The following is a 22,738-nucleotide window of genomic DNA, read 5'->3' as shown; positions in this document are numbered from 1 at the left end:
TCATTCTAACCCTCACCCTAACCTTAACCCTGTCAAGCGATTACATTTTTTACATTAACTAATTAATCACAAAAAGTTCTGTTAGTAATTGGCATTAATCACATTTTTCAACTATTTTCTCTGAAGCTTATAACATGTATTTACTTGAATAATATTTTGTAATTAATGTAAAATCACCAAATATTAAGTGTATTTCTTTGATCCTTGAGTATGATCTAAACGGAATCATCTTAGCAGGCATTTTTCAGAGAAACAATTCTCAAAACGTATACATTCACCAGTGTTGGTTTGCAAGGTTCAGTGGTAACTTGAGCAGAGTGTTTTGTTGTGAGATGAAGAGATGTACAGATGTACATCGAATATGGTACTGTGTTTGAATTTGACTTTGCAAGATATGCAAATTAATTTTCAAGTAAGTAAAACTGAGTTAACTTTATTTAATTGTGTTGAAAAAAATGTAAATTAAACTCAGGTTAATGCTTTAATGTTGACAGCCCTAATTTGGATCATTTATTTTTCTGAAATCATATTGAAATGCAGGCTTTTGTAAAAAGGAAAGTCAAGTCAATTTTTTTTTTCTCTACAATGTTCTCTCCGCTCCATTTGATAAATATTGCGTTTTTAGAATATGAAATAAGTAGCAAAAGATATTTTTCCACTTGCTGTCTAACAACCTCACGGTACCGAAGGGCTCAGCTTTTGAACGTTACATTGCCAAACCCAGAAAACCCGTAAGCCTTGATGGTTGTTACTTGAACCCTTAGGCACTATTATGTCATTTTCAATTGAAAGCAAATGGCAAAATGGCAACCCCCTGATATGGATAAAAAAGGTGGATTTTGGTACCACAAATGTAATATTAATCAGATTGCCGTGTTTAGACGAGTGGGGCGCATATTATGGTCGGGAAAACTAACCCTTTTAAGGAACTTTGTATTTCAATTTTCTCTCATCCCTACTCTCACTCCCCTCAAGTTGGGAGCCCATCGTCAAGTACATCAATGAGCAATACGAGAAATATCTGCGAGAAGAGCTGCATGTCAACCGTAAGAGGAGAATACCTGACACCAGAGTCCATTGCTGCATCTACTTCCTGGCTGCAACAGGACACAGGTAAACATTCTCCACTAAACACAACACATGCAAAAAAAGAAAAAAAAACCTTCATGTTTACGTCGTGTTTTTTGTACATTGTAATGAAACATATCCACATCCTATTTCACGTGTCACGTGTCACATGTAGGATGATGGGAGAAAGAGGAAACTGAGAAGAGGTTTCTGTCACATGAACACAAACCTGTTTTTGTTAACCCCACTCACCAGTTACAGTATAGTACTATATTGTATACTGACTAAAAATACAATACAATGTAATACAACTTTATTTATATAGCGCATTTCACAACAGCTGGAGCTGTAACGTAGCGCTTTCCATATGGTGTAATATAAATTAGCGGGAAATTACAAAATCTCCGAAAAAGGTCAAAACGACAGATTAAAAGATCTGTATAATAGTTAATGAAAACTAATGAAATAAGTAAAACCAAAATTTAAAAAAAGCATTAACAAAATGAAAACCACAATGCATTTAAAAATGATACTAGATATATATAGATATACTGTTGCTGACCGAGCATTTCCATTGAAAAAAAAACATTTAACTTGCAAGTCCTAAAATACGTGTTTTATCGAATCAGTAATTAGAATTAGAATTAGAATTAGAAATCCCTTTATTGTCATTGTACTCAAGAGTGCAACGAGATTAGAGAGCTCCCCTCTCCAGTGCAATACAACAATAATTCAGATAAATATATAAATTAGATAAATAAGAGAATAGTTAGTGCAATGGAAAATAATACTGAATAGGGTATATAAAAACACATCACGATGCTGTTCTGCAAGGTAAGGGTGGTCTTGTGTGTGTGTGAGAGTTCAGAATAGAGATGGCTCTCGGAAAGAAACTGTTTCTCAGTCTATTGGTCCTCGATTTGATGCACCTGTAGCGCCTGCCAGAGGGCATCAGGTCGAACAGGTGGGAGTTTGGGTGGGTATTGTCTTTGACGATGTTGAGAGCCCTTCTGAGGCACCGGGCGGTGTAGATGTCCGACAGTGAGGGGAGAGGGCAGCCAATAATCCTTTGCGCTGTTTTGACTGTCCTCTGGAGCCTCACTCTGTCCGCCTCAGTGCAGCCGCTGTACCAGGTGGAGACACAGTACGTCAACAGGCTCTCGATGGACGCATAGTAATGCATAGATCCAACAATAAATGTAAAATGTCCATCCATTATCTGTACCGCTTGTCCTCACAAGGGACGCGGGGGGTGCTGGAGCCTATCCCAGCTCTCTTCAGGCAGTAGGCGGGGGACACCCTGAACTGGTTGCCAGCCAATCGCAGGGCACACATAGACGAACAACCATCGGCGCTCACACTCATACCTAGGGACAATTTATAGTTTCCAATCAACCTGCCATGCATGTTTTTGGAATGTGGGAGGAAACCCACGCTGGGACGGGGAGAACAGAGTCAAGAATCAAACCCTCGACTCATCGTGCTAACCAGTCGCCCACCGTGCCGCCTAAATGTACAATATAAATTAGGATTTTATTTTATTCTTTTATGCTTGTCTTCGTCCAAATTGACCAGTCATGTACTGTGTGTCAAGGTTACGTCCGATCGACGTGGAGTTCATGAAGAGGTTAGGAAAGATAGTAAGCATTGTGCCCGTGATTGCCAAAGCAGACACACTTACCATTGAGGAACGACAAGAGTTCAAAGAGAGGGTGAGGACACATCGCCTATATTTGTTTTAGCACACATCCATATACTCAATCCTTGAGCTGACCTGTGTTTTACCTTTGGATCATTAACAGATAAAGCAAGACTTGGCAGGCAACGGGATTCGTGTCTATCCCCAGAAAGAGTACGATGAGGATCCAGAAGAGCGCTTCCTGAATGACAGGATCAGGGTAGGAACTGAGTCCCTGTTGTTCCTTGGCCACAAGAAAGCAGGACATTTGTGTTTGTGTTTAGAAGTGTTTAGATCAGGAAAAAACATGACTTGCCGTTCAAGTTTTTTGGTAAATCATTAAACATTTTGAATGTTTGTGCTCATCTTGCCATTTGAAGTTGCTATACATGTAAATTGGTGTTAATCAACCTCACTCCAAGAGTCAAGCAATGTTAACTGTACTTTTAAGACCTTAATGGTTGCACCAAAAAATATTAATTATTCGAGCCGCCAAACATGACTTGAATTACTGTCCTGAGAATCATCTCGTCGTCACGATGTGACTTTTGCTCATACTTCAAATGAGATTGAGTGAGATGTGCTTATATTTTTGCATCCAGGAAAGTATTCCCTTCGCGGTGGTGGGGACTGACAAGGAGCACCAGGTGAATGGAAACAAGGTGTTGGGCCGTAAAACCAAGTGGGGAATTATTGAAGGTGAGGACAGGAAAAATGTTCCATATTACCATTCCTGACACGAGCTGACAAAGCACCATTTTGATTAATTGCATGGAAAGTGAAACCCACGGTGTTGTAAAGAACCTTTTCAACGCATAATAATACTCAATAGTAATGTCCCATTCTGACACAAATCGCAAAACCACACAACAGCAATGTAGCCTTTTGTCTTCAATTGTTGAAATATATGTTGTTATTGAAACCATTTTGGGGAACAGAATAGTTCACCACCCTTGAATAAACTCGATCTGCCCATTTTCAGAGCTGGGCACTTGACCCTTTCTTGTCGGTCAGTCCCTCTCCCTGCGGCCGCTATCTGGGTAGCTTTCCAACCTTGACCCTCTGACCTCTTTCGTAAAAATTGGCGGCCCCCACCTACACACAGATTAAAAAAAAAAGTACGAGCAGTTGGTCGTGGCGCTTTTGACGTCCTCTGAGGCGATTTTTTGCCCATTTGCCTGGACTGTTCTGCCCCCGGCACGGACTCTGCCCATTTTAGGGATGAGCATTTACTAAAAAATAGATCACTGTTAGTTGACAGGAAATACTAAGAAAGGTGGGTTATCTTTATTTCAACAGCATTAATGAAATTAACAATGAAAGATAAAATGCTTTGCCTTTAAAGCTAGGGAGTTCGAGCAAGACAAAACGACATTGCCTGTGGCCCAACTAAACAAAAGATTTAAGTTTGCTTTCTATTTATACACAAGCAACTACATGCCAATTTTCAGAATATATCTCCTTTCAGATAGTATGTCACTTTGTAAACAAATGATTCTATTTGTGTCCCTTTTTTTACAGTTGAAAACGTGGCACATTGTGAGTTTGCCAACCTGCGAGATCTCCTTATCAGGTGAGCTTGGCTTCTATGAGTATGACGAAATGACAGTTTGTTTTTTCACAAATGATATTGGATGTGACTTTTTAAGGACCAATAAAGGGACCACAAAGGGAAAGTTTAGTCTATGGCAACCCTATAAATGTGTCTCAGGATTACTGTAGCCAAATAATATTACATATTAAATAAATATCAATATTTCAAGTCGAAAAAATCAAATTATTCTTTATGTTAAAAAGTTGATTTTTTTTTGTTCAGACAAATCTCTACTAGTTTCGACATGCAACTGCCAACTTAACTTTAAAAAAAGTCGTCCTTGTTTTTTTTACTTTATACCCGGAAGTAATGCCACCTGAAAGTGATTGGATGATCAAAAGGATGGAGTTAAGAGATTATTATTCTTAACCGGGTTTGCTTCCGCCACTTGAACCCCACTGTCTTGTGAAGAAAAAGAAGAAGCTACCAAGTTGTTTTATTGTCTCAATTTGAATTTAATGTTTGAAACCATCAGACTGACTTGCGCTTCCTTTCCCACACTGGTCCTTTTATGCAGTTGTGTGCAGACGCACAAATTCTGGTACGGCTCTAACAACCGGACCGGGACACACTTTTTGGTGTGGTCTTTGTGCGCTTCTAATCATTTGCTTGTGTGAATGCAAACCATTGCCAAGCCGCACTTACGACAGACTCAAGCGCCTTATTGGGCTGAACAAGCCCCCATAGCATCGTGGGAAAAATATAATAGTGAATTTTGTAGCTTCGATTCATACTTGTCTTCTGTTGAACCATGCTGGAGCACCGATCGTCTCACTCGTTGATTGAGTTCACTTGCAAAAAGTACAGTGTAAATACAAACCGCACGAAATTAAAAAAGATTAAGACCGCATTTGGTCTGGTCCAAACAAGCGAACCAAATGACTTTTTCTGGTGTGAATACAGTATTAATTAACTCGTCCAAATTGATCTGTGGTGCTGTTAAGAACTAAGGTGAGCACAGATCACCAAAGGGATTATCACTTACATAAGAACCTGTCCATTCTCTATTTGAATGCAAGGGAACTGATCTGTTTAAGGTACACACCTCAGATTACAATTTACTTGTAAATGACTACATGACCAATTCAATTTCTTCAGATCTATTGCCTGTGGTGTTTTAGAATGTAAAGTGCACAGCTTTACTGGGATTAAACTACATAGTACATGTGCCCAAAAGACTTCCAGTCAGGTTCAAGAGGGGTCACGTTGAGAAAATAAATCCACTGTTAACTTTTGCAAAGGAAACCTGCGTGACGTAGGGCTCCATATCAATGTTTTTGGGACGCAATCAGGAGAATGGAATATTGGACTGCCTAATAAAAGCTGGTCCTTGACTAAATGACTTTAGTGAGCATATGCAAGTTTTTTTGAAAATCTAATTTTGGCTTTATAACAAATCAGATATGTCCCAATTAGCTGAAAGATTGAAAACTGGGAGTAACTTTGTAGCTCTCATGATTTAAACAAATCCAGGCAAAAAAAAAAAGAAAAAAACATTTACAAGCAATATACATCACATACTTACAAATACCATTTTTTGTCAAATATTGGCCTCCACTGCACTCCAAATAACCTCAAAGCTGAGCAGTCATCGTTCAGGAAACTGCAATCCAACAAAATAAATTGTAAAATTTTAAATTACGTCAGAAACGGGATTACAGCAAATCATTTAGGCATTTCTAAAAATAACGACTTTGCAAAGGGTAGCCCTGTCGTGATCAGGCGCTTGTCGCCTATAAAATGGCCACCAAATCGACAGATGCTAACATACTGACTGAGGGTTAATTTACATTGTTTCATGGGAATATCGAAAAATTAGACATTTCCAGGAGTTGAAAAACATGCCTTGGGCAATGAAAAACAAAGGATGTTTAAATGGCCATTGAAATGTAAGAATAAATAACTGTAAACCTTTGACATATCAATGCAATTTTTGTTTCATTGAATTTATTTATTTCATTTATTTCATGCTTTTTCAGGTGAAATATTTGGTTTTTGCATGGAACCATTTTGATTTTTTTGAATTTTTAACAGTCCCACATATCGAATCAGAAACATTTGCAGCTAAATTAGAGCATGGAATTTGAAGGGTATTTTTTAACATGTATTTAGAAATATTTGTGAATTAAGGGTTAGGTTAAGACGCAAGTGGAATTTATTTCCGAAATGTCATAGCTATAAATTAAAACCTGTCAAAATCCGTATTGCACAAGCTTTTATAGGTCAAACTTAAAAAGAAAATATCAAAAGCCTAATGCGCTAGAACAACATCAAGACATGTTTTTAAATCTGTCTCCAATAAATGTTTAGGGAAACAAAACCATCCCTGATTAAAATTTGGTGTTGTCCAATGTTCTTGGCTGACTATAGTTTTACTTAAATACATGAGGAAGTTAAGTAAAACAATATTCAGTGACTCAGACCATTGTTTATTTTTGCTCTTCCGCTGAAGGTCTCACCTGCAGGACCTGAAAGACGTGACACACAACATCCACTATGAAACATACCGTGTACGACGGCTTAACGAGAGCAACATCAATTTCATCGAACAAGGACTTTCGACTTGGCCGCTGGAAAACGGGACTGCTGACAAATGTGACTCAGACAGCCACCTCTGATGCCTTCGTCAGCCTCAAGCACCTGGAATGATGCTACCCATCTACTCAAAAGGAAAGATGGGACAAGAGAGCATTTTTACTACATGAAGCAGGATGGAGAAATGTCAGATTTTTGTTGTTATTGGTCATTGACCAGCAATAGGATTGTTTAATGAACATTTTTATGGGAGACAAAAAAAATAGAAATATTTTTGAATGTGACTCATTTTGTATTTCCTGGTATTATGGTTGCATATAAAGGCATAATCAAGGCAGTGAGTTTCAAGAGTGACGTAAAGGTCTGAAACAAGTGTATCTAAACTTCCTGCGATTATAAAAGTAAAAGTCGTAAAGTAAAATCCGTATTGACATCCCAGGCCTTAAATGCAGCAATTTACCTGCACACTTTAAAACCCCTGCTGTAGATCTTGTTTATCACCAGCCTTGTTAGAGTCAAAGTTTCCAACATGCTATTGAAATATAGTTGCGTAGGTTGGAAACTACTTTTCTAATTGTATCTGCTGAATCTCTCAGCTATCCTCTCCTTTGACTTACAGGTCATATCACATGGACAATGCTAAATGGCCATTGTTTATATTTAAGCATTTGGCTCATCACGTCCATGATAAGCTTGAAGTTCACGTTACAAATGGTAAAGCCAACAGTTTTGTGCAAAAAGAGACATAGCTGTGAAAAAGGCCAAACAGCGCACATTTGCATCATAAAATGACATCAATCGATGACATTCTGACATTTACTGTTTAATGAGGAACCCAACCCCAAAAGATTCTTTGGAGTAATATGTTGAATGTGCCTCCACTAGCCCGAACATGACATTACAATTAATTTTGCGTTTGTGATAAAAGACACAAAATCCACTCATTTTTAGTCATCTCTCTAGGCAGCCATTTTGTCTGTTTCTGTCGACCGAAAATGCCATCATAGTTGCTCAGGTAATGACCAATCACAGCTCACCTGTTGGTCGTCATCTTCGCCCTGCGCAACAATGATGTCATTTTCAGTTGATCAAAGTGACAAAGTGGCCACCCCCTGAGATAGACATCTGTGTATATTTTACTGCTTAATTCATATTCGACAAACCCAACATTTATCAGAATGCCGTTTTTCGACTTGTGGGGCTACAACGAATATGTATTGTGTTTTTAAGAATTTATTTTGATTGACTTCCCCTTTAAATTTAAATTGTCTGACAGAGTAATTGGTCACATTTGTGCTGTGATTCGAGAGGGGCAGGGTACATTGTGTCTTTGAAAAAGACCAATGGAAGATTTTATATTCCAGTTATACATTTTCTAATGAGTATTTAGTCCAATTTCTTGTTTTTCAAGTCGACAGAGCTGTATATAGTATCCACTAGTTAGCTTCTCACGTCATCAGGTCGAACTGGAAACTTAAGAGAAATGCCACTCTAACTTGGCCATGTGGCACTAGTATAGAGTGAAAATGTGTTTACGCATAACAACCTTAAATAGAATTTTTGTGTTGTATGGGCCGCCAAAAGCATTTGTGTTTCTCTGCCTTCCTTCCATGTAGCCAGACAGCTAATCAGAGGCTGTTCTGGGCGCTAATGAGCAGCCCTGCAAGTTACTTACACTTTATAGTATCACCTTGCAGTCATCACAGACGTCGGGACGAGAATATAATTGTCTTTTGGTAATTGTTCTACAATTATAGTTTTGCCGTGACCCTAATGAGGCATCCCACTGATGGTTTTAAGCCTTTTTATCATTTACCGAAATAATTGGGTAACATTACAACAACTACAATATGTGTTTAAAAACTCTGCAGCCCAATTCTTCTTTGAGTATAGATTATTTTCAGTGTCTTTATTTCTTGTTATGAGGTCATGATTACATTGATACAATTATTTCATCTGGTATTAGCAGTGTAAACTTCTTCATACTGTAACACTGTTGCTATCTGATCACAAGTGAGCAACATAATTGTTTCATGTAAAGTTTATTTTGAAATAACATGATGGCTACATCCGCGTGGTAATTTATCAGATCACTTTACTGATTTTCACTGCGTGTCATTCGTAATCTCCGTCGCATCGCTTCTGTTTTTGCCGTTCAACATTATTTTGACTTTTTAATCTTTTCCAAGGAAAGCTTTTGAACAATGGAGCTGTTTCACACTAACCGATGATGATACTCATCTACTTCCAAACTACAGGTTCGTTCATGTGTGCCTTATTGTTGCCATCCTGAGTTCTAAAAAAAAATTCAATCCAACATATTGAAGTATTGAAGCGTTTTAATTGGATCAATCTAATTAGTCTCTAAATGGCTGTATATTTGTGTCAAGTGTGTCCTCTTCTTGTTTCAAATAACTAAAATTGACTTAATACAAAATTATTTTTTTACAAAAAAAAAAGATGGCTGGGAGAGAGGCTCCAGCATTCTTATGACCCTCGTGAGGATAAGCAGTTAGGATAAAGGATTGATTGATAAAATAAAACCCATGTCAAGAATATAGAATCTACTAAACAAGCTGAACAGCTTGAGGTGGGGAAAAATGCTAGACCACAACTCTCAGTCTTTCGTTTGAGAGATTTTGTTGCGATAACTATAGCGTCATTTTGCATTGTGACTCATGGTGACTTTAAATGGAGTAATCGATAACATTTGTGAATCCTGTACGCTATTCGAAAGCATGTGAACCAGAGTGTATAAATATCGGAACACTTAATAGCGCAATTCAATAAAGTTCAGTTCTTTCTTGTACATCACTTTGTAATTGCACTTTTGAGATCTCAAAAATATTCTTGCAATAAATGAATATGAGCTGGAGTGATCCAATATTTAGATGAGGCTTGTAAAAAGTTTAGAATGATTGTTGATTTCCAGATAGTGAGACTCGCTATGCTGGCTCTCCAAGGATAAATGAGGGTTAAAATAGATTCTTGGAGACGATTATTTTCAGTAGCTTTGATTTGCTCAATTCCAAGTTATTGTGAAAGGAGCCGTCATGCAAATACTCAATGATTGGATTAATTGTTGAAGTGCATCGGAACCATGAAATCTTTTTTGGCGCGTAATTATGTGATCCTCCCACAACCCAATCGTCTGCTCTGCCCTATATCCTGCACCTCTGTACCAAACTCCTTCCTCTCGTGCTTATACTCAGCATTTACTCACTCTCCATGTCATTGTCTATGTATTTACCAGTTAAGTAATGATACACATGTTAACGCTGTTGATTTACTACGAAATATTTGTCACTTTCCAATGTATAATGTAAAACCTTCGTAATAAACTTTCATTTTCTGTGTACAACAGACATTTCCTCTGCACCACAGTTCCTATCCAATGGCAAAATGTGACAACACAGACTCTTGTACTTTGCATAAAATAAAAAAAACAAAAAAACATTAACTTTGTGCTACATTTTTTAAATTCCCACATTTCCATAATACAGAAGATTGTGGATTTCAGCAGCAGCACTTTGACACAGGTGCTTCGTGTTAAAAATCAATTGACTGGAGACAAGTCTAGGTATGTCTATATTCAAACCCAAAGTCAACTGGGATAAGCTCCTGTTATCCACAACGCTACTGAGGAAGACAAGCAAGACATATAATGAATAGATTTATATTCATATTTTTTTTTCATTTGAACTCTATTTTAAAGTAGATACTTTATGTTAATTTGGTCTCTTCACGAAAAGCCACTATACTGGACACTGCTGCAACTACATCTACTTACAAGTACTCTGCACGTAAATAATTTACATGATCTCTTGTGTATTGCTTTAAATGGCAACCACAATAATTAAGAAATTGTAAAATTAAAAACTCAATCACAGACCAAACATTAATGAATTTGTAGAGGCTTTTTTTTTTATCACAGCTATTGTGTTCAATGTTTTTGCAACATATGACCATGAAATACTGAAAAAAAGTTAATTCATTCACTTCTTGGCTTCCACAACCATCAATGACAGTGAATGAGTTAATATAGGCCACTCATATGTTTCAACACAAAATGAATTGACATTTCAATGAATTATAATTAATGACAGATTACTGACAGATTTAAGTTTTTGTTCTAATTAATTTAATTTAATATTGATATTAATATTTAACGTTAATATTAATTTTGTTATGCACATGCACAGGCGTACATATTCTCAAATTTCCCCATTGTGGGACTAATAAAGGACATCTTTATCTTTATCTTTATGAATAGGCCACTTGTGGCTGGTGCGAGAGAGCATGGCAGCCTTCTTACATTGCCTCTGTTCCTGACAACATCAGTTTATTTATTTTCTGATTGCTAAAAAATAGTTATCAGTGCATGTTTTAGGCAAGGATCACTGCACAGAGCAAGTAGAGCCACTCAAACAACAAATGACACTGTTTGCATTGACCATCCAGATCATATTGCCTCAGTGTCAAGATTTGTGGCATTTAAGTAAATAAAAGATTTTGCAGCGCTTCCCTCAGACTTATTGGTACAAACGTATGCCAGCCACAGGGGCATTTTTTGCCGTAGAGAAGGAAAATAACGTAAAAACACCGTCGAGAAATCGATCTACGTATTCAATTTAGCGACTGGCAACGTAAGATGGCCGCCGTTGGATTCACTTCTCCCGTCGGGGAGTTAACGGAACCTTGTTTTGTTTAGTCCGGACGAGTTAATACGTTACACCGTCATGCAAAGGAGGTGTGTCGCCTGCAACGGAGGTCAGCAATGTTCACATTGTAATAATCGTATTATGTATATTTGTGATTGTGTTCTGATAAAACGCATTTGAGACTTTGGTGTCCGTACATTTAATGACACCACGCAGTTTTATCGAGGCGCGAGGTTCTCGCTTCTCAGGACAGTTATGCTTGTCGTTATCAAAAGGAGCGGAGTTTGATATGTTTATAATGATCAAAACTCAAAATGTATTAAAAAAAGAAGTGCAACGTTGCCGTTTATTTGCAAAGTCTAAATAGCCGTTGTTTTTACTCATGCAAGACATCATAGACCTGTTTTTTTCTGGTGGTACTTAACCTCCCGAATATAGATTTTGTGCTAATTAACTTAATGACTCATACCGGAATAGTTGATTTTACGAAACCCTATAGTAGTGTACAGTCCGGCAACATAATAGCATGATAACAATATTCATGTATTGTGTTAGGGACAATTTAAACATAATAGTTTCCCAACTGACAATGGGCAATGGGTGGTGTACACCCTGGACTGGTTGCCAGCCAGTATACATTGTTACATAACAACTTTGGGTGGTTACGGGGGCCTGACTGATAGGGATTGTTTGAGGAAAATTTCAGATGACTGATTCATTGCAGGATGGCTCGGTGGAAGACTGGTTAGCGCCATGGCCTAACAATGCGGAGGTCGTGGGTTTGATTCCGGCTCCGGTCTTCCTGTGTGGAGTTTGCATGTTCTCCCCGTGCCTGCGTGGGTTTCCTCCAGATACTCCGGTTTACTTCCACATTCAAAAACCATGCGTGGCAGGTTGATTGGACACGCTAAATTGCGCCTAGGTATGAGTGAGAGCGTGGATGGTTGTTCGTCTTTGTGTGCCCTGCGATTGGCAACCAGTTCAGGGTGTCCCCCGTCTACTGCACAAAGTTAGCTAGGAAAGACTCCAGCACCCCTCGCCACCCTATTGAGGTGAAGTTGCACAGACAGTGGATGAATGAATGATTAATTGGATGAGTAATTAAAAACAAAAAAAAAAATAATAATAATAATATATATATTATTGTAATGTGTAAAAAAAAGATTTTTTTGGTTGCTGGAGTTGAATATTTGAATGTCATTATTGTTGCCATTTCTTGCTTGTAAAAACAAAATTTCAAAAATAATCACTGTAATGTTTATTTTAAAAAATTCACTAAAGTCTTAAAAAAAACGGTAGATTTTTGCCCATTTTACTTAAATCACGAGGTCAGCAAATCGAGAAGACAAAATCGTTTACAGCCCAAAAACTTTCAAATTTGTTTTTCTGACCCATTAACAATGTATATTTGAATTGAAGTAATGCCTCCCCAGCTGTTATGATCTCAACCATAAAATTGAAGTCCTTCCTTCATGTAAAATTAGCTCTTGGTTAACTGGTTCGACTTGCTTTGAGAATGCAATGCTAAAGAGAGAACTCAAGGTCCCAAGATGTCAGAAGAGTATTGTGTTCTGCATACACGGTATATAGTTTTACTAAGATTAAGTATTTGAATGATTTGATTTGATTTTAAAGTCTTGTTTAAATAGTGACTAATCTGTATGCAGAATTACTGATGAACAATCCTTGTTTCAAAATGTAAATGTATAGCTGGGAGTGTAAGTTTTGTAACTAACAGTCTTTGTTTACTCTTACAATCTTCTCAGAGATTTGTAAGCAGATGACTCAGAGGTTCTACCGTTCTATGACCATGATTGAAAAGCCATGAACCAGATCGTCTTTCAACATGATTGCGTGCTGTCAGATGTTCACATGTTCCTGACCAATGCCCGCCATCTAATGACACGCCTTAACAATGTTGGACAGCCTGGTATGTATGAGGAGAATTATTTGCTTTTTATATGTTATGCAATGAAATTAAAGGTTGCCAAATTAAATTCTTGACTTTTGATTTATTTTTTTTGGGGGGTGTGTGCTTTCCGTAAACACACACCTGCAATTTGACACTGTGGCATAATATATTTCGGGGACTGAGTATTTTTATTTATAGCGCCAACAGCGCCTGCATATTCCTGTGTCACTGCCAAAGTGAGCGAGTAAATCAAGGCTCTCAAATACCCTACGTAAATAACAACAGCATAGTTGCGTAAAATGCAGTAAAGCCAATCACGACCTTTAATCACACAAGCGCAAACACAATATAACGGAAAACTGCAAAGGCTAACGGTTTATTTTTAAATGCTTCTGTGTAGACCACAAAAGCTATCACCTGTGCTTTTAGTACAAAGCTATAACCAAGGTCAAAACATCCTGGTGAGCTGAAACTGCTGTAAGCAGGTCACAGATGCAATAAACAAAATGTTGAAATCGGTTGTAAACTGAATAGGAGGCCATTTTGAATAGTCTCATGGGACGAGCATTGATTAGAAACATCCTGATGACCATAGCAATCGCTGCGCTGAGCTAGGATGGTCGAAAGAAATTGAATACCATTCAGTGGCCTGATCGCAACCCAGTTAAGCGGTGTTTCCCAACCTTGACTGAGCCAAGGCAGCCATGATACATTAGAAAAATCTCACGGGACACTGCAAAAAAATAAATATCACAAAAAGTGTGAATTCTGATAATGATGGTTGTGTCTCACTTTTTTTAAAGGTAAAGATTGGATTTGTTAAAATGAAGAAAAAACAGATTAAACTGTTTTGAGCTATTTTTGTAGTCATGGTCATGTCAATAATTTTTTTCCGTGATGGTAGATGAACAAAGATGCATTTGTTATTAATACTATATTTCAACTTCCAAATACTTCTGATCCTAACTGTAAATCATTCTTTTACATATACATTTTGTCTTTTTACATTTTTTTTTCTTTCATCTGTTCATCCAGTTTTCATCTCCAAATTCAAGTTTGTGTCCAATACGGAAAAGCAGGAGAGGAATGATGAGGCTACAAGGGAAAAGAGTGACAGCGAAACACATATTCCCCTGGGAAAAGATGAAGACGATGCCAGTGAAAGAAACGTCGAACTAGCCTTGGATGAAGATGGAGATCTGGACGTCTCACATCGGTAGGGAAGAGCTCCAGATCAGTTAAGCAACTTCATCCTCTGCGTTACAACTGTTTTGCTTTTCCTCAGACCTCGGACTAATCCTTCAGGGGACAGCAGCAGGGAAGTGATCTGCCCGGTCATCCTCAAACAATCACATAACTCCGCACTACTAAATGAGGAAAATACTGACGATGAGGCGGATGAGTGCTTTGATGACGTCATACGGATCGGTGAGTACCAAACCGTTTTGTTGTTGTTATATCTGGTGTTGTCATTGTTATTGCTAGTAACAGCTATTTACAGATCTTGGTTTGCTTGAACATTATCATTGTGTACGCATTGGGAAGGATCACTTTTTATGTGAGTACATACAAATAAAGTACATATTGTGTTTGCAGAGCATACTATGGCAACACCACTGGAGGATGTCGGAAAACAGGTTAGTAAAATGTGACTCCTTAACTCATTTACTGCCATTGACGGATAAAGACGTCAATTCTTTTTTTTTTTTTTTTTACTCTGGTGGTAGTGAATGAGTTAACTACTTTGTAGGTCACTGTCTGTATTTCTTTAGGCTACATTGTGTGTCTTTGTAAGCACGAGAGCATTTTAAAAGACTAAAACTAAAGTTTATATACAGTATGCCATTTATTCTCTTCTGCCATCACAGCAAAGGTCATGGGTTCGATTCCGGCTCCGGCCTTCCTGTTTGGAGTTTGCATGTTCTCTCCGTGCCTGCATGGCTTTCCTCCGGGTACTTCGGTTTCCTCCCACATTCTAAAAACATGCATGGCTGGCTGATTGGACACTCCAAATTGCCCCCAGCTATGAGTGTGAGCGCGGATGGTTGTTCGTCTCTGTGTTCCCTGCGATTGGCTGGCAACCCGTTCAGGGTGTCCCCCGCCTACTGCCCGAAGATAGCTGGGATAGGCTCCAGCACCCCCCGCGACCCTCGTGAGGAGAAGCGGTACAGAAGATGGATGGATGTTGTGAATGAGTTGAGATTGCAGACTCTTCATTTCACTTTCATTCAACTCACGCTCACAGACTAACAAAGATGCATTTGTTAGTTAATGGTGTTTTTTAAAACTGCTTTATCATGGGAAAAAAAAATCCCGGATGTCACCAGTTAACGCAAGACGATAAAGCAAAGGTTTGCTTGTTGCTTCTTCCTTTTACAAGTTATCCAGTGCTCGACATGCCCGCTGACCCTTCATTAAAACATTATGTAACCAATAAGCATATTGTGTTTGAGAAGGACCAAGGACCTATTGTAAAATGTTTATACTTTTGTTGCTTGCAAACAAAGCTATAACATCAAAGACACAAAATGTTGTACCATCCCAAAAATTCCTGTCCTCTCCCGTCTCAGTGAAAACGACTCCCATCCTGTCCTGCTTCCGTTCAGAATGACACACTCTTTATTACCGCTCCCATTTTGAGGGTAAGATACATTCAAAAATTTTAAATAAAAAAAAAAAAGTTTTCTTCTTCATGGACTCTCCCGCTCACATTTGCTCCTGTGAAATTTTTATCCTGTTCCATCCCAATCCCGTAATTTAAGTCAAAATTGACTCCCAGGACCTGCGGGATTCCTGGAAAAATGCTGTTTTGAGGTAGAACCCTTCCAATGGAAAAGGGGATTTAAATCTAATCCACTGTAATTTTCTGATGGAATCCTAAATGCAGTTTGAAATATTGTTTATTTTATTTTTTTTTATGCTTTGTAAACCGGTTGGAATGACAAATGCATCAAAGCACCTTTTGTTTTTCTTCCTCTCACCAGGTTTGGAGAGGAGCTTTACTCTTGGCTGACTTCCTCCTCGCGAAGCCACTCATGTTCAAAGGGGCAACAGTTGTGGAGTTAGGAGCTGGTGCCGGATTAACCAGCATCATCATGGGCCCTTTAGCCAAGCGGGTGTATTGCACAGGTATCGGGCCAGATGTTTGAGAGGAACTGCTCTTCAGCCAACTGAGTTCACATACAAAACTATTTCATAGTTGAAGATGTCTTTTTAGGGTTTGATTTTGGTATAACGCGCAAATGTTGTGTTTCAGATGTCGGTGAGGACCTTTTAAGCACGTGCCAGAGAAATATAACTTTAAATGAACACGTGATTGAGCGTTCAGGTGAGGAAAAAAAAACAACAAAAAAAAACCCCATAAATTATGTAAGATAGTTTCAATTATTAAATCAAACACTGTGCATGTAGATCTATGATTGTTTCCATGTCGTCAATCTTGTGGACCTTGTTCACAGTATCTACAAACGACAGATTAACTTTGGAAGGTGATTAAAAACTCGTGTAATAAATGAACCATTGTGATCTTTAGACAAGATAATTGAAAACTATTTTTATTTTAACGCAGTTGCTTGCTTTTGTTTGCCATGACTTGTCGTGTTTCTCTTTTGTGTGCACAAGGCAACTACAAGCGTTGCAACACCAAAACAATTTATGATTAATTTTAGGACTAATAATAATCATTTGCACCCTGAAAAATTCAGCTCTTTATTTTAGATTTCCAAGCCTGGGTTAACCTTTTTCATACACTTGCGCAATAAATGTGATCTGTCATCACTGACAGATTACGGGCAAGTCTTAAAATAAATTGCTTTGAACGAGCCCCTGAATGCTTAATTATCCCTTGATACCAAAATATGTGCAAATTTGTTACAATATCTCAAATTAGCTTACTGGGTGTCACCAGATATTGACAACTTTGGAGGTGTAAATCTACCGTATGTTGTATCTTTAGCTGCTTTTGTTTCCTGGCAATTTTGTATTTTTCGGTTAGCCATCCATGTTTGTCCTTTCTTCATGCATGCCAGCTTAAAAAAAAATGATGATGGAATGTGTTGCTTAACTCTTCTGTTATATCTAACCAGGTGGTGATGTGAAAGTGAGACAGTTGGATTGGCTCAGATCTGACCTTTGCACAGGTAATTTGATTTATTGCAATTGCAGTGGTACCTCAACTTACAAACTTAATTGATTCTGTGAGCCCCTTTGTAACTCAAAACGTTTGAAAATCGAGGTCGATTTTCCCATTGAAATTAATGCAAATGGGTTTATTCCAGCCGCCAAAACATTTTATGACATACTGTGTGTGTGTATATTTTTTTTTTACATTTTGAATCAGTGTGTGGTTGAAAATAAATACAGTACAACATGAACATACGTGATAATACACTTCAATATGAAGAAATAACACACTAAACAAATGTTTATTGTGGTTTAACTTTGAGAAGGACATCAGTTCCTCCATTGAAAATGAGTCTCCTTTAAAGATAGCAGAACAATCTCATGCAGAGGTTTTTGTTTAATGTATTTTCGAATAGTTTTTGTCTTGTTTTGTTTTGTTTTTACACAAATAACAATCCAGAAAAACTTGTCCTTTTTGCCACGTTAATGACATTAAGGCAGTTGCTGTACGACTTGTGATTGGAAGACGCGAACATTCGGCTGCAGACACATCTTGCTGCCGCTTGCTTCCATGGGGCGCAGATGTTGAATTTTAAGTGTCGTTTTTTTTTTTCCCCCCTTCAATTAAAGAGATGCTCCAACACAATAAATACAGGTATCATACTTACAGTTATACAAATATGGCACATTAATCAGAAGCAATCACAATCAGACTTCAGGACAATTTCAAGTGTTCAATCCATCTCCTCTGGATGTTTCGGGAATGTGTGAAGAAACCTGAGTACCCGAAGAACACGGGGAAGAACGCGCAAATTCCACACAGGAAGGCTGGATTCGGGATTCGAAACACTGGACCTTGGCACTGTAAGCGATACGTGCTAACCGGTCGGCCACCTAAAAGGATCTCCTGGAATAGAAGGATTGCCAGGATTTTCCAGCAGTATGACTTACTGTCTCTCAGCCATCTTGGAGTCAGTGGAAGTTTACTTGTAGTTAAAACAACTAACCACAAAATACAGATAAATGGAGGGGAGAAGTAGAAAGCATTCTACACTCTGCTCGGCAATTCCACCATAGAAATAATTGCATTTCAAGAAAAATTGCTCTTAAAACGTGGCCACTGAAGTAATCATGATGCACTGGAGGTTTTGTAGTTATCACGATGCACCAGAAGGTTTTAAAATTCCATAAAATGAGATAACCTTTATGAGTCCTACAATGCGGAGACATTGGATCTGTTCTTTTTGTGCGATGTACATCCTGATTATTGCGTTATGGAAGAGTTTGCAGCCTCTTTACATACTCTGCAAGACAAATGCTCTCTTGTTAATTTTTTTATCGATGCTGACCCTTATTAGCAATACAAAAACTAAAAGACATCATTTTACTCGTCTTAGAAAACTATTGTATGTTCCAGGTGTGCCCTTTTATCGATTGCAGTTTTATGTTTCTCCTTTAATTATGACGTGTCCATTTGTCTCACTTGTAGATCCTGATGTGGAATTTAGCTGGACAGATGAAGAAGTAGCTGATATACATGACAATGCCAGTGTCATTCTTGCTGCCGATGGTAGGTCAACAACAATCTTCTTGAACTCACTGCTACTTGTTTTATTGTGATCATCCGCACATTTGCGCTTAATGTTTTGTTCTTTACCTGTGCCATCTAATAATTCAAATGGATTTTTTTTTTAAACTGTACACGTAAGGCGACCATTTCTTTTCATATTATAACCGTCTTTTTCTACTTCCTGATACAATAAATATCGTGACTTCCAGTTAATCCAATGGACTCATCTACCATTAACAGTGCTTGCTTTACTATCATGTTAAAATATTAAACCCAGCATTCACATCTCGTTTATAAAACTGCTTAATGTGTGACACAGCTGCAAATGATCATTTGATCATTCACATTATTGTGCAGCATTTTGGGAGGGAAAATGGTTTTTTTCCCAACATTCTCATTTCTTGTGTAAGTAAAGAAGTTACCTATTACATGTGCAAGCTGACACAGCTAGTTGTTGGCGTACTATAGTGTCCTCATGATGGATACTTATTTTGTGTGTGTTTATTTGTGTCACCAGTGTGTTATGATGACGAACTGACAGATGGCTTCTTTCGAACACTGTACCGACTGTGCAATAACTTTGCTCACGCCTGCACCATCTTTATTTCCATAGAAAAAAGGTGAGGACAACATTTGACCCCCGTTGTGGCAGGCAGCATTCAACTCATCATTTTGGGGAACATGGCGCATGGATCAAATCAGTTCTAATCATTCAAATGTTCACGCATCACACTGCGAAATATTCTGGGATTTCTTGCTCACATTTGCTGCCTAAAAAAAAAAAAGAACTGAACCAGTGCTGACCCATATCCATTCTCATTTAATGCTATTGAATCAGGCACAATCATTTCAGTCTGAAGCTTGGCAACATCTTTTTCTTCTAGTCTTCCAATCAGGTTTTTGTGAACGCATTCTCCTTTCAAGGTTAATTGATGTTATTTTATAGGAATATAAATCTATAAAAGCAGAGTGATTAACAAGTCGTTATGTGGTGTTCTCCAGGTTCAACTTCACCCTGCGACAAATGGACGTATCTTGCGACGCCTACAATCATTTTAAACACTGCCTATCCCAGCTCGAGGATCTGGAGGATGGACAATGTAGCTACACAGTAGAACAGCTCCCTTGTACCTTCCCACAGTTTCTGCAGTATGAACGTATCGAACAACTGGTAAGAAACACACTTGTCCATTCCTATTTGTGATAGTTTTGACATAAACTTAAAAATGTTTTAGTCTATTTTTAGTCGACGGAAATGTTTTAGTCGAGTTTTCAAAAATTTAGTTGAGAAAAAATAAAAAAGGTTTCAGTCCGTTTTTGTTAAAAGTAAGCATACGAGGTTTCTACCCAATAGCAAAGACTTTCTGATCGACTACAAAGGATTATGCATTGCAAACTGATAAAGTGGTCACAGTGAAATCAATGCTCATTGCTCCAAAGTAAGATGAGAACCAAAGCATTTTATTTGGCAACTGAGGCCTTAACGAAATAGTTTCGTCATCATCATCGTTGACGATAACAACGCTGGTCCGGTCCCAAGTGGCCCGCGGACCGGTACTGGGCCACAGCTCGGTGGTTGACGACCTCTGGTCTAACTTATAAGTAACGTACCACCGTTGTGCTATTAAAGCTGAATATCTGACATGAAAAGTATTCTGCCTGACCTCGCTGTGTCGTATCAGGAGCTTTTTGGCCTGTCCCTGTTCCATCATCATTATGTTGCAATTTCAGGAGCTATGGAAGGTGACTGCCAATAGAGTACCATTTGACCAAGCCCAATCCAATTCTGAGCAGGGCACATCTTGACCTGCACTCTCACCACCATCCCAGACAGCTATTCTCTGCCAGGAACCTCTCAAATCTTCAAGTTTCAGTTTAATTTTGTGTATTTGTTCCTATGCTATTAGAATAATGATATTATGGTGGTCCTCGGTCTACTAGGTTTTATAGTTTACATCTAGTTTGCTCGCAAGTGTGCAAGAAAGGAGTAGTTTTTTTTTCAATGTTTTTTTTTATTTGATTGTTTTATATTTATATTTATTGGTTAGAAGTGTTTTTCCAAACAAAGAGTGACTGTAATTTTGACTGTACTACTGTGAATTTGCATAGGCTACTGTGGGAATGAGGGTGTCCTGACGTAAGTACAAATTGTGTTGTCGGAACAGAACTCTGTCATAATTTGAGGCTGCCATGTAAATGGAAATTTAAAAAAAAAAAATATAGAAACCATTTACCCCACTATGTCAAATGATATGGATGCATGGGAGGATTAAAAAATATATATTTTAGACAGGGGGAATAAAAATGAACAGTTCAGATAATGTGGTTACACAACCACAAATCTGTTGTTGAGTTGGAGGTGTTCAGAATTAACCCGACACATTAAAAATCATGTTAATCAGTAGCATGTGTGATTACTCACCTGTTGCACAAGATTCAATCTGACTGATTCAAAACAGAGCCAAATCTTACTATAAAAGGCTGTGCACGCACTAGAGCAATATTGTCTCAGTTGTTTGTAATTTTACTTCCCCTATATAAAATATTTCATTTTTCCTCCAATTGAGTCATACATCATCATCAATGGTTTGTAATGATTTATGTTTGTCTCATTTTTTTATATCACAAAAACTTACCATTTGAACAGGAGTGTTTATACTTTTTATATCCACTCTAATTTCAGCATGAATATTTTCAAACTATTCATTTTACTATATAATTAATCTGCTTGGACTAATGTATAAGCACACGTGCATTTACAAGCATAATTGTGAGATTAACACAATCTGGGCTCTTCAGAAACTGTGAAACTGGATTGTTTCTGACTGGGTATTAATAGGCCACGATGAAGTGAATAAAAGTTTTTAATGATCTGTGAAATAAAAATATTCTATTCTTTTTCGTCAAAAAATCAATTGTGGCTCTGGCCACAAGCATCTTGTGTGAGTTGGAAGTTCCTGTATGATTTGGATATGTAATGAATTAGTAGTAGTCGTAGTATTTGAAAAAAAAAAGAAAATTAATGTAACATATGGTACTGTTCCTCTGATCATTCCGAAACTATGATCTGAACACATTTTTATTTGTGAAACCCATTCAAATCAAAGGAATCCAACTTTGTCATGTATCAGATGACATGATGCAGGCAAGATGTAACTTCTTTTCTTTGTGATCACAAAATTTAAGGACAAACATACCCTCCCAGTAAAAACACTGCAGCTGGTACTGCGACGTCATTGTTAAAAATAGAATAATATAGACGTTGTCCTGTCTGTATCAAAGACAAAAGGATGCAGAACAAATAATTTAGAATAGATAAGTTTGTGTTGCTGTATTGGCATCATGGAGCTGTCAAAAAATGACATTTGTTCAGATTTTACCTTACACTGCCCACATTAGTAGGGATAAAAAAAGGTATGGATTTGAATCATCAATATCCATTTTGAAGATGAACCGATGGCTAATGTAGGTAACGTGTTATGATGCATTCATGACAGCCTCCATATTGTCCTAGAAGATGATGGTGAGTGCTTTTTGCTCAGCATCCAATTCAATCTAATTGTACTGAGCTCATCCCTGATGATATTTTGTGACATAT

The 22,738-nt window shown here is 37.8% G+C and overlaps 2 protein-coding genes across 7 annotated transcripts in view; both read left to right on the top strand.

The window, feature by feature from the left end:
* septin12 (septin 12) overlaps window positions 1-9,684 on the top strand; it is a 69,788-nt gene extending 60,104 nt beyond the window's left edge. For all 4 annotated transcript variants that reach the window (XM_088316670.1, XM_088316673.1, XM_088316672.1 and 1 more), the window contains 6 exons: window positions 976-1,113; window positions 2,663-2,780; window positions 2,871-2,966; window positions 3,349-3,445; window positions 4,268-4,319; window positions 6,793-9,684. In XM_088316670.1, coding sequence (XP_088172796.1) covers window positions 976-1,113; window positions 2,663-2,780; window positions 2,871-2,966; window positions 3,349-3,445; window positions 4,268-4,319; window positions 6,793-6,958 — 667 coding nt within the window. In that variant the 3' untranslated portion in view covers window positions 6,959-9,684. The remainder of the gene's footprint in view (window positions 1-975; window positions 1,114-2,662; window positions 2,781-2,870; window positions 2,967-3,348; window positions 3,446-4,267; window positions 4,320-6,792) is intronic.
* Window positions 9,685-11,589: 1,905 nt separating this feature from the next.
* mettl22 (methyltransferase 22, Kin17 lysine) lies at window positions 11,590-22,160 on the top strand. Of its 3 annotated transcripts, none has more exons than XM_088317956.1 (12): window positions 11,590-11,645; window positions 13,303-13,466; window positions 14,484-14,664; window positions 14,734-14,876; window positions 15,045-15,085; window positions 16,433-16,577; window positions 16,705-16,776; window positions 17,534-17,587; window positions 19,060-19,140; window positions 19,658-19,760; window positions 20,143-20,311; window positions 20,872-22,156. In XM_088317956.1, exons 2-12 carry the CDS (start codon window positions 13,361-13,363, stop codon window positions 20,944-20,946), a joined length of 1,170 nt encoding a protein of 389 aa, XP_088174082.1. In that variant the 5' UTR covers window positions 11,590-11,645; window positions 13,303-13,360; the 3' UTR covers window positions 20,947-22,156. The 3 variants fall into 3 exon arrangements, with proteins under 3 accessions (XP_088174082.1, XP_088174083.1, XP_088174084.1); XM_088317957.1 differs by lacking the exon at window positions 11,590-11,645 and adding an exon at window positions 12,259-12,372; XM_088317958.1 differs by lacking the exon at window positions 11,590-11,645 and having other exon boundaries at window positions 13,337-13,466; window positions 20,872-22,160.
* The last annotated feature ends 578 nt before the right edge of the window (window positions 22,161-22,738 follow it).

The sequence above is a fragment of the Idiotropiscis lumnitzeri genome, chromosome 15 (assembly GCF_059441095.1).
Source record: "Idiotropiscis lumnitzeri isolate Australia: NSW breed Sydney's pygmy pipehorse chromosome 15, RoL_Ilum_1.0, whole genome shotgun sequence".
NCBI lineage: Eukaryota > Metazoa > Chordata > Actinopteri > Syngnathiformes > Syngnathidae > Idiotropiscis > Idiotropiscis lumnitzeri.
Note: the sequence above shows the minus strand (reverse complement) of the source record. Positions and strands in the feature narration are given on the sequence as shown.